The sequence below is a fragment of the Melozone crissalis genome, unplaced genomic scaffold (assembly GCF_028551555.1).
Source record: "Melozone crissalis strain CALT ecotype California unplaced genomic scaffold, PUWL_Pcris_2 ptg000004l_1, whole genome shotgun sequence".
NCBI lineage: Eukaryota > Metazoa > Chordata > Aves > Passeriformes > Passerellidae > Melozone > Melozone crissalis.
The window spans coordinates 14,420,518-14,432,874 of NW_026535782.1; the positions used below are offsets into that span (position 1 = coordinate 14,420,518).

The 12,357-nt window shown below is 35.0% G+C and overlaps 1 protein-coding gene across 1 annotated transcript in view; it reads left to right on the forward strand.

The window, feature by feature from the left end:
* Positions 1–12,357, forward strand: part of CADPS2 (calcium dependent secretion activator 2) — a 284,927-nt gene that overhangs the window by 208,126 nt on the left and 64,444 nt on the right. Inside the window, exons 15-17 of the mRNA XM_054272587.1 lie at positions 1,679–1,742; positions 3,806–3,929; positions 6,395–6,415. Coding sequence (XP_054128562.1) covers positions 1,679–1,742; positions 3,806–3,929; positions 6,395–6,415 — 209 coding nt within the window. The remainder of the gene's footprint in view (positions 1–1,678; positions 1,743–3,805; positions 3,930–6,394; positions 6,416–12,357) is intronic.

Genomic DNA, 12,357 nt, shown 5'->3' on the forward strand with positions numbered 1-12,357 from the left:
TTGTCATTATACCTTATCCTAATAAGATCAGTCAAGTGTATATGTCTAGAGCTGAAATTTTGAATTTGCAGCTCCTCTAATCTCACTTAACATTTTGTAATCTCACTGATCATTATAACTAGCAGATGAGTGGTACACTTTCAAGGATCATCAGCATTTTTTTTTCCCTCTGGAATATGTTGATACTTATTCTAAGCTTTGCCCTCTCTTCATTGCTTATTGTTGTGTGCCCTGGTCAGCTGTCATGGGCAGTTTAATTGAAGAGTGCATGTCTCTTCCTGCCTTTTCAGAGCAGCTCTGAACATTTGCTGTGTCTATTTAGGTGACTGGGTCACACCCATCTGGAAAAGATGCTCTCCCTTGCCTGCCAACTGACCTGCACCTCCCAGTTTTAATATCCCCCCATGGCCTTTTTAATTTTCGTTTTCACTGCCATCAGCCTGGTTCCATTTGGATTAACATGCAGTCAGCCCATCCTGTGCTAGTGGCTGTCGTCTAAAGTAGTTCTTAAGGCACTTACACCTTTCCTCTCTGTCACCTTCTCTGCCCACTGAGACTTCTGGTCTCTGCCAGCCTCTCAGGCACCAAATGTGCAAGAGACAATATTTCTGAGAAAGCTATCATGAAAGTCTTGGACTTTAACCTCTTGCCTGGCTGTGTGAATTTTATCTCTGGAGTCCTTACAGAGATAAAAGTAAATACTGGAATTCTCACTGCAGGAAATCCTGTTTTGACCTCATTTATAGGGCTTTATTTTGGCTGACCAAAATGTAGATATAAAATTCACTGGTCTGAATCCTTTTATCATTAGAAAAGATTTCACTAGTGGAAAACATTAGAATAGGAGGCTACTGTTCTCGGTGAGTAATAATAAGAAAAAAATTAATCTCAGCAAAGCAAAAATCCTTTTTCCAATTGGGGATATCCCAGTGAGATTTTATAGACAGGATTAAGAGAGGTTACAGTTGCCTGAGAATTGTATTCTCATTGACTTGCTATATTGCATCATTCAGCAGACAAAAATAAAAAAATAAAGCTATGAATGCAATCACTTTTTAATTTACATGATTTTAGGAGTGGGTATGGTTTAAGTTGTAGCTGATAAAATTTATGATAAGTGCTTTTCGCTTTTCCAAGGTATTTTAAATATAATAGAAAAAACGCAGATTATCTGACAACATTAATATCTCTAGAAATTAAAATAGTTGACATTTTATCCTTGTCTTAATCTAATTTTAAAATAAAATACTATATACAGAATGTTGCTTCACAGGTCCAGTAGCAGTCATGGCTACATGAGAAATAGTGCCTCTTTCCAGGAAGATGACAATTAAACTCATCAAAGACCTTTAAATATCCTTCATAGCTGATAATTTGGAAGCGATGCTTTCTGCCTTTTAGGGTTTTTTCTGCACTTAGGCCTAAAATGAAGTGTTGGTGAGCTGATACTGCTGTTATGTGTATGTACTCCATGGTAGACTACTGAAGAGGCTTTCTGCTTTTATTAGTACTTCAGGTATGAGAGTCTTCTGCTAACATAATACAAGTTGTATGTAGATACATCTTAAAGTAAATCCATAAAGCAGCTTTTATAATTCTGATAATTTTATGTTCCCCTTATTTTTTCTTTCTCCTTTTTGTTCTTTTTTTGTTGTTTTTTTTTTTTTTACTTTTTAAGATACTGTTTCCCTTTTGGACGTCCTGAAGGAGCTTTAAAAGCCACACTTTCATTACTTGAAAGGGTAAGTTTGAGAGCAAAAGTTCTGCTGAGCCTGCATTTTTCTTTTGCATTCAGGTTGCTGAAAAGCAAACTCATAATTTTACTGCTGGTTATAACTGCTTACTGGAATGATGGTTGGTTTGGTTTTTCTCTCATTGTCTTCCACAGAGGCAAACAGCTGTTTTCTGCAGGAGTTATTTACTGGACTTTCACAACAAGCCACTGAATTGTAGTCAGTGGCTCTGGTCCTTTTTTATTAGGACCTTTTTTTATTTAACACTTACCCAGCATTAACCCTAAAGTCGTATAAGTCTACTCTACAGCCCATCACTTCCTGCTGTTTATGCCTTCTTTGCTGCTGATATTGCCTATACTCATATGTAATATTAAAATCCTTCTCTATAAATAATATTCAATAAATGCATCATCTGAGTCAATTTAAGAAGCAAAAGCTATATAGCAAATCTGACATAGGCAGCCATAAATGTCAACTCCTGCCCAGAAAATCCTCTTGTATTGACTGGAAAGGAGAATATCTCATAATGATAAAAGCACCTCAGTTATCTCTGTGGAAAAAGGACTTTAAATTCCAGCAGAGATTCCAAAGGAATTGTATCAGCAGGAGTCTGATGAAGTTATAAATTTGAAAAAAGCTTAGGTCCCAGGCTGTGTTGCTTTGCCAAAATTTGTTAGGTTTGATCCTAGCAAATATTAGTTATTCTGCAGTGCAGAACAATTCATGGATGCAGATTCTCTCTTAGAAAACCTCTGCTGTGTTCTGAAAACTGATAGGGAGTCTAAGTATATATGTTTAATTTCACTTAGCGTCTCAGTGATTGCAGTGCTGTGTAGGTTCCTTTGTGCTTTTTGAAACATCAATTTCTTCTCCCCTTTCCTGCTGTTGCAAATTATAATGGTGCTCTAACTGGTGCCCAAGCAGCACCACTGTCAGTTTTGACTGGGAATAAATGTGCTTTCCTACATTTGTGAATGCACAATAGGTTAAAACCATCTTATTTTACTTGTCTTTGAAAAATTTGGAAAAAAATCAGACCAAGAATAAAAGGTTTTGAATACTGTAAATTCACTTGTTGATAACTCAGAAGTTATTAATTGAAAAATCAAGTAAACACAGATAGAGGAGTCATATTTGTGTACAGCTATTCTGGAAGCCTGATTTGCAGCAATGTCTTCATAATAGCATCTCTGTTGCTGAACCTGTTTCTTTTCTACCATGTCCTTCCCTAGGCTGCATCTCTCACTCTCTTCTTTTAGCAGTAACTTTTAGATATATAAGGATGTATCTTCTCTAGAGATCCACTTGAGAAGCATTTTTTTTAAGGTTGTGAGTTATCAAAAATTTTATTATTTACATGAAAATGTGATAAAACCATGTTGAGTTTTGTTTACACTTACCTGTTGAAAGTTGATGGAGTGCAGAATTAAATTTTAAATGCAAGTGAATTATCAACATTTTTTTTAACATAGTAATCCAGAATATATTATGCTGCATTCATATAAAGAGGTATGGATTCTTGGTTCACCTCACTTGCAATAGGTGAGGTAGCAACTCACATGTTTTGAAAACATTTATATGGACTGTTCTTCTACTTGTCCATAATAAAATATTCTGCTGGAAGTTCAATGTTTTCCTTTCCCACTATATAGATGACATTTTTTTCACAGCAAGGACGTGTTGAAATTGAATAACCTTACCCTGTTGAAGAGTCCATGGTACTGCAATGGTGGAAGCTGAGAACCAAGCCAATTTCCATAACCACATCTTTGTGGTAACTGTGATCCAGCCCATCCACAGAATGCTCTTGTTCTACTGCTTTCAGTATCACCCAAAGACTGATTGGCATGCTGCAAGATGGCAAACAGGAGGGATAAATACTGTACAGGCAGTCAAATCAGGGCTAAACAGAAACCTTCAAAGATGAAGGTCCACCAAGCTGAAATAGTTCCTTTTTTACTTCTGCCTTTAATCATTATCAGATCTGTAGTAACTTTAGTATACTTTTATCCTTTTCCTGTGGGAGTTTGGGTAATTGTAATGAAGTGGTATAATTGTCTCTGACACAGGTTTTAATGAAAGATATTGCCACTCCTATACCAGCAGAAGAGGTGAAGAAAGTGGTTAGAAAATGTCTGGAGAAGGCTGCCTTGATCAATTACACGCGACTTACAGAATATGCCAAAATAGAAGGTTAGTACAGCAATCAACTGCCGAGGTGGCTGTAAAAGCCAACAATGCCCATTAACTGCATATTCAGTGAGCAGCCTTTTCCCTTTCCAGAACAAACCCCTTCCACAGCAAGGGGAAATGTCTCATTAAAATCTCAGCTGGTGAACTGTGGAGCTTTTTCCTATTCATTGCTTTAATATGCCTCCTGGGACCCTGTTTGAATAAAAGACTAGGACTTCCTAATTTAAGTTGCCCTTTGTTCTTACTTTTGAGTTCTTCATAAATTTAAGAGGTTGTTTATGGGTTATTTTTTATTTCTCTAGCTATTTCTACTGATTAAACTGCTGACAGGAAATTCTTTCCTTAACAGCAGTGTTGCTGCCTTGAAATTTGAAAATTGTGTATAGATTCTTTTCTGAAGTATTTAGAAGGCAGACAAATAGATAAATGCTATTTTTTTTTTGCTACTGTGTGATCAAATGTATAATAACACTCTGATCATTAAAACCCTAATTATATCCTGATTTAATGAATTAAGGGAACAAAGTACTAAGTTTGAAGGTAATCAGGAGTTTTCCTGAAAGTTTGGTATGTTCTATAAAGTATATCATGAAATTAACTGAAATTCTGCTTTAAAAATGGCCAGGATGCATAATGTCATTTTACTATTTGTAAACCTTATGTAGAACAAAAAGGAAGTCATGATAGTCAAATGCCTTGTCAAGGCAGACTTTTATGCTCCACAGAGTACAAAAAGCTAGAGATACTCCTGTCCAAATGTATTCAAGAACAGAAAGCTGTATGCACTGGATTTTTGGAGCTAGAATTATTCTCAGGAAAATATTGTAGGATTAACTCTGTTTTTTAAAAAGTACAAATTTTATGCATATTAATTTTTTTTAATAGCATGTATTTCTAGCAATACACCAGAAGAAACAGAGCTAGCTTAGGAGCAAATTGAAGAAGCCTCAAATATTTAGCAATATTATAAAGCCAACTTTTTTCTCATTTTTATCTCTGCTCAAATTTTCTGAAAAACATGAGTTAACCGATCTCACAAGTGATTAACAAAAGATCCATCTCATCGCTATAGCAACCAGTATTATATCATGGAAGTAACAACATGAAACCATCCTAGTAACCAGTTTATCATAATTAATTATGATATCATGTTGTGTTAAAGAGAAAAAGGATGAATATTAAATCTGTTCTGGAAAATGAAAGGGGAAAAAAGAATGTTTTCCTCAGTTTTTTTATATTTCTGTGTTCATAAAGGGAAATGTTAATGTTCAGTATTTAAGTCGTGTATCAAACCTGTTGAAACAATGAGTATAAAAATAGAAATGTTTTTTATAATTTGAAAAAAAGCTTGTAAAAGATACCTGACAATAAAATGGATTGGAAAGGTTTTTGTCATGATGTAAATAAATCTTTTCCCAAGATTTTTTACTGTATCTTAGAGAATTGTGGGACCTCCCCTGAAGTAGCAAAGTTTGCACTTTAAGATATTCACACTTTTAACACCGAGTAACCTGGAACAGAACATGAAACTGACTCCCATATTTTGACTTGCAATTTTCTTTTTTGGATTTATTGCCTTTTGGTTGGAACGCAACTAGATTTATTTAAGTAGTTTTACACTCATAAAGTTGTAAACCCAAAGCACAGCACATCATTGCATATATAAAGAGAAATAGGTGAAGTACCTTTGTGAGAATAAAGTACTGTTGAAAGTGAAGGACTCCAGCATCGTAACATCAGAAAATTCAATGCACTGGATTTCAATGGCAATGAGACCTGTATTGATGTTTTTTCATACTCTGGTCATTACAAACATCCTACTTTTGTACCAATATAAATGTAATATTTTTCAGCAATGGGTTTCATTCTGCTCCTTTAGGTTTATAGGAGCATTGTTGTATCTGTGCACTGAAGTTACATTCTTCTCTTGAAAGTAATTTATGTTAGTGTTTGCATTAAATGCTTACTCCTCAAACTGCATACAGGAAGCATAGAATCCTTATCTTTATAATATTACTGATGTCCTCAAATGTGGCTGGCACATCTTTTGGAGATTTTTGTCCTTTGATAATTTCTTTACTGAACAACATCATATTAGTTGGTCAAAAGGTAAATATTACAAGATAATATAAGCTATAGACCAATAGCAAATACCTAAAACGTAGAGATAAAAAGAAGGTTCTAGTACAAATAATATTCTCATATATGTTTCTGAATTCCCATGCACAGTATGGATGCAAGCTCAGTGCCTGAACTTGAAATAAAGACCATATAGGGCTAGTAAACGTAAATATATTACTCAGAAATATGCACCATTTCTCCCTCACATGAAAAATCCCATCACTTGTGTGATGTACTCAACATGTTAAGAAGCTATTAACTCCTTATGTGGTATTTATTCTTCTCTAATTATATGAGTTTTATTTCTGTAATGATGTTTTTCTTTCCCTATTTTTTTTATTCAGCAACAACGGAAAAGGACCCAGGTGATTACAATTTGTGTGCATGTCTGCATGTATTACAGATGTCGTGTGTTGTGTCTGTTGTTAATATTTTTCTTGATTTGAACAGTACCGACATACCAGAACATTTTTAAATATTAAAATTAATTTTGGTGTAGTTTAGTCCATGTATTTACAGTAATACTTAATTATAATGTACCTATTTATTAGCAGTTTAGCTTTCTGGTTTGGAATATGATGAAGTTGTATTTTCTGTAAAAGGGGTATAACTAAATGATGCAGAAAAGTTTAATTTTGTTAAATTCAAAAACAGTTTGTGTATTTAGAGAAATGTAATTTTGCAGTCCTCTGCAAAAATTGTATGTTTCAAAACAGAATTGTTCAATTTATTAATGAAGATATTGCTATGAAAACTAATTTTGTAAAACTGGTTTTACATTTCTCTCATATGGCTTTGTTTAGTGATATATTTCTTTTTCTAGGTATAGCTGAGGGCTACATGGAAGGTAGTTCTTTTTTTCCCTAATTTCATGATGATATGGTGTATCTTCTCCAGTCGTACAGGGAGGGAGTTTTGAGTTCTTATATCCCAATATTTTAAAGTCATCATACAAAGTACAGCTGAAATAGTATTTGCAGCTGAGTAAAACTGGCTGCATAGAAATATGAGGGATTGTGCATATCTGGACTGTGAAATAGAGCTGTGCACTGCTTTGTCTTACCTGACATACATACCCAAAGATTGATTGTGGTGCATTTTGGGGTTTCACCAACAATATCAAACACAGTTATGGGCAGGGGCATTGAGCTGGTAGTACTCTTATGATGAACATAATTTTCCATCTGGAAAGACAGACTGGTGGGATGATAACAAAGTTGCATGAAGGTAGTTCAAAGAGAAGCTCCTTGCCGATAAGGGGCTTGAAAATTTCTAGCAAATTATTAAGACTGCTTTTTTTAAAAACTGTGTCCATAACTGAAGTAAAAAAAATTCCACTGATTTCCAAGACTTCCGGTGGTTTTTGTTTAAAAGCTTTAAATGCTCAGTAAATAGAAGGTCTTTTGGAATTGTTAAAGAAGAGAGCAGGCAGTGCACTGGTGGAATGGATATTCGTGCCACAGTCAGTCAGGGTGGGCTGGGGGGAGCCCACAATGCTCAGATCATCTGCTGACCCCTCCCATCAACAGGAGAGGTTGCTTAGGCTGGGGGCTCCGAGTGCTCTGAAGGTCCTTCAACAACTTCTCTGTGCAAGGACAATCTCACAGCATCAAATGCAAAACACCCTAAAAAACACTTTCCCTTCTGTGTTAAATACCCAAAGCTAGATAGCACAAATATTCCGTTTAATACTTTTACGCCTCTAGGTATGAAAGAAAATATCTCTTGAAATTAGAAATTCAGAAACAATTAATTGAAGTTAATTGAAAATTATTTGGCAAATTGTACAGATTTTTTCCTTTCACCTTGGCACTCCAAAGCCTCACCTGTACACTTTTATACTATATATACACTTTTATGCAATGCACTGACTTTTATACAATATGTATCACCTGAAGTACCAATCTTCTTGTGCCACACACTTGCTAATCTTTGTTTTTCTCAGGCTCTTTATGAGGGAAGCCCAAAACCATTAAACATCAATGACATAGTTACAGACACATAAATAAATAAATAAATAAATAAAGTGCTGTACCTGTTTTTAAAAATTTTACATTAGGCTTCTCCACGCTTTGAAAGAAACCATAGCCTTTCTTAACACAGGATAGCAAAGTTGTCCCTTAAGTGACCTGGCAAATAACTAGATTGGAGAATGGATGAGAGGAAAGCCTATCACATATAGTGAGTAAGTTCACTGCCCGAGTTAGCTGAAGCTAGAGGTTTATAGGCTGCGTTTATAATTTAGCTGCTTAATTAAATACCAGTTCTGACTAAAAATGCAAATGAAAATTAATCAAAAACTCAAAAAAAAATGTTGTATTGAAAGGATTAAATAGACTGTATCCACTGGAATTTTGTGAAGCATTGAGCATATTTCTCTGATGCAAAAGACAAAGCCACTGAGATGAATCCAAATATATTTTAGGGCCAAATCCTGCTCCTGTTGTTGTCTCTAGCTGGACTCCTACAGATTTCATAATGAATTTGATGTACAATATGCTTAACCCTAATACCATATATTGTACTTTTGTGGAAAATGAGAAAAACTATGTCTAGATAACTGTTATTTACCCTTTAACTTGTGCACTATATACTGATAATGAAGCTTGAATTTCAGGAGTGTCCTTGTTAGCTAATACAGAGGTGAATATGCAAATTCTTCTTGTTGTGAGAGCCTTTTCTTGGCAGTGTGGTTGCCAGGTTCCCAGGTCTATTCCCCAAGTGCTCTCATTTGCACAGTCTCAGCTGAGCAAGTCTCTGAATGTTTTCCCAAAGACAGTGGTTACTTTCTTAATGGCAAACATGGTGGCATAAGCTGGACTTCCATCAAAAATATTTGTTTACAGTCAGGATGACGTTTTATTGAGCATCCTTCATCATTGTACTGTTATGAATATAGAATAGATTTTTTTAACAAAAATTACATTTGCCATGAAAATTATATAGGGTTCAGTATGTCATTCTTTATTACATGTACAGCTGAATTTCTCATGGAGTAGCTAATCTGCTCAGTCAGTGTAATTACCATTATGAAGAGAATAGCAGGAAACCTACTATTATAATTTTGAACTATATCTAAGAACTCTTAAATAATGTTCTGGTAGTTTGCAGCAGGGGTTTATAATTTGTCAAGGATATGAATCACAGCATCAATACATGAAAATCTTTTCTTAAGTATGACCCATTTTCATTTCAGCATATGCTGCCTTTGAGATTTCACTACCTGAAAATACTTTTTCAATCATTTTGTGTATGGCATGTATTCCTGTCTTATTCAGTATTTAACTTATATTAACTCTTCCTATATATAATGTTGAACATAAATGGACCTACCAGATTCTGAAGCCAGAGACAAACAGTATTATTCATATGCATTTTGCACACTTCATGTGAAGAGCCTACAGAGATTTGCATGGTCCCATCACCTGTTTTCTCTCCCTCAAAAAAGATGGCCTTCCTTACACAGACTTCTTATTTTTACTTATATTTAGTACACATCCATACACACAAAGTAATAAAATTACTTGTTCTTTCTCATAAATTAATGGTTTTGCCTCTTAAGTTTATTAGAAATCTAAATGGCGAGGACTAATTAATTCTGCTATTGCTGCTGTTATTGCCTGAGAAAAGACAGAAAGTTACACATAAATGCATTTTTCAGCACAGGGGCATTCCTTTGCTGTGCAGATAGAAAAGGGATTAAAGTGGTAAATGTCTGTAAAGCAAACAGGGCAGTATTTATCATTGTCCATGGATATTAATTTCTGAAGCAATAGACAGATTGTAAACATTTGAATTATAAGTTCAGTTGTCTTTTAACTCACTTAATTTTTTAAATTCTGTAGTAACTCAGTATACTGGGCTTTTTCTGCCAAACAGTTTGAATAAAAGGAATAAGAATAAATTTCATTAAAATTGGAGCAAATAGTTACTCTGAAGTGTACAATTGTTCAAAGACAAATCAGTTGTGATGCCCACATTTGTTTCTATCAGAAAGACTGCCAAAGGCTGAATAAATGTTAACTCCATACAAGAGAAGGTCAGGAGAAACTCAGAAGTTTGCTGGGGTTTAAGACATCAATCATTAACATACTCATTGCATTCAAGTTTCTAAAGGAAGGGTAGTATGTAAATGCCCTCAAGGCTCAGAAGGATCTGTCTGGCTTAAAAAAGAAGAACACTACAAACATTATTGAAGCTGAGAAGGCAAGTGGAGAGAGTCATTGTACGTGGAGAGGACTTGATTTAAGCTCTCCATGCATGTTCATTTCACTGAGCAAACAGAAGTGGGTTGCACAGCAGCATAGCACCTTCTTGGTCTCTGTTGTGCAACTAAATGGAAATGAGGATATGGGCAAACATCCCTGATTTCAGTTTTGGACCTGTAAAATAATCCCCAGACTGGATCCTGATACTCCTTTGTAAACATACCCACATCCTCCTTTAACAGTAGGGCTGAGTCAGCCTCTGTCACTGTGCTTCCCCTTTTCAGTCCCCTGCTTCACCCACAGGAAGGTCATTTCAAGTCCTGTGCCTGTACAGGTGTATTATCACCTGTACAGTTCAATTAATTCCCAAAATTAAGCATGACAATCTTATCCTGTCTCCCAAATGAGGGAGGGGTAGTTCCATCCTTCATTAGCATTGTCATCTCCAGTTCCTCCATGCCCTATGATGCATTTTTAGACAAGAGTTTAGTACTGGTGCAGCCTGGGCTTTCATCACCTTGTCTCAGAGTAGCTGCCTGTTCTATATTTCTATCATTTCAGGAGTCTTTCTCTGTTAAAGTTTGAATTCCATCTTGTTGAACGTCGGTGACAAGAACTGTGCAAAGTCGTCCCCATTAGATGCCTTGCACAGTATTAGCAGCGCTGTTATAGCAGAAACATTTTATCTGACATAGGAAGGGTCTGATATCTGTATCATGCTTGTATCACACAACCCTTCTGTGAAAAGCTAATTCAACCCAGTCTCAGAGTTTTGATCATTTTGAGCTGACATGTTCCCAGTTTATAGGAAATTTTTATTGCTGTTCATGTGTCAAAATGTACTGTCCCTTCTTTAACTCTTGAAAGTATTTTGATATGTTTCTCTCTTCCATTCTTTGGAATTACCAAATTCTTGTTTCTGCATCTTTCTATCTCCCATGTTTTACACACTGTCATTGTGCTTATAATATTTATTCTAAAGTCCCTGGTGAAAATATTAAGGAAGCTAAGATGAATCTTCAAGAAATCTCTCAAGAATCTTTTTCTTGCACTTTCTCAGCACTGCTTATTCCCTTTCACTTGAGGCATCTTCTTTATACCCCATACAGTTTCTTTTTTTAATCCTCACTTTCTTCAGCTTAACTGGTAGTTTTCCCATGAGGCACAGTACAAATGCTTCATGTACTCAGAATAAATAAGATCTTTTCTTTTATACAAAAATATCCTATCTAAAAATGCACAAGTCTAGTTCAACCCACCTTTGCAAATCTGTGTTATATTTTATTTTATTTTCTGTTCATTTGATGTCCTCAAGTAGTAATTTCTTCAAATTTTCTTTCAGTTAATAATTTTCAACATCTCTTTTCCCTTCCCCTTGCCTGCCAGCATTAGTGTTTTTGTTTTCATTTTTCAGTAAGGCTCCAAAATTTAGAATCTTAAAATATTCTGGGGGTTTTTTTAAATACTTTTTACTAAGTCTGTATTTTCAAGTGCCAGTTTTCTCTCCATCTGATAGTTGAGTTATTATTCTATCCAGTTCTCTTTATTCACGGAGCCTTGCAGTTTGGCATGTTTATTATCTCTGAGTTTTATTCTACAGTATCAGGAAGTGCTGAGAATATTAGTTCTTTCCCCCTTTGAAGTGAAATTAGAAGTGAGAAAAAGAAAGAAAATACCAACTACTTATATCTGTCTTGCCAAAATCAGAATACAAAAAAAAATCTTATATTAAATGCTTTGATGATCAGCTAGCGAAGAATGAGATTTTTCTTCCACTTTTGCGTTTTCGATTTTGTTATTTTTATGCTTTTCAATGAGCCATGATTCTCTTTAGAAAACAAAACAAAACAAAACAAAAACATGTGATTGCCTCATGAAGGTAATAACATTCAATACTATGATAAATTTTAAAAACCAGAAAGTATTGGAACATGACACACTTAATAAAATGGTAGATCATGGAGTAGGAGATGTGTACTCTAACTTTTTACCAATCTCACAGTCTTTCTGTATTTGGTTAATAATGGTAATTAATTCTAATTTTTTCCCCTAGGATTTAAAATGCTGTTGAAGTCATAGAAAGCAATCATGGAATGACT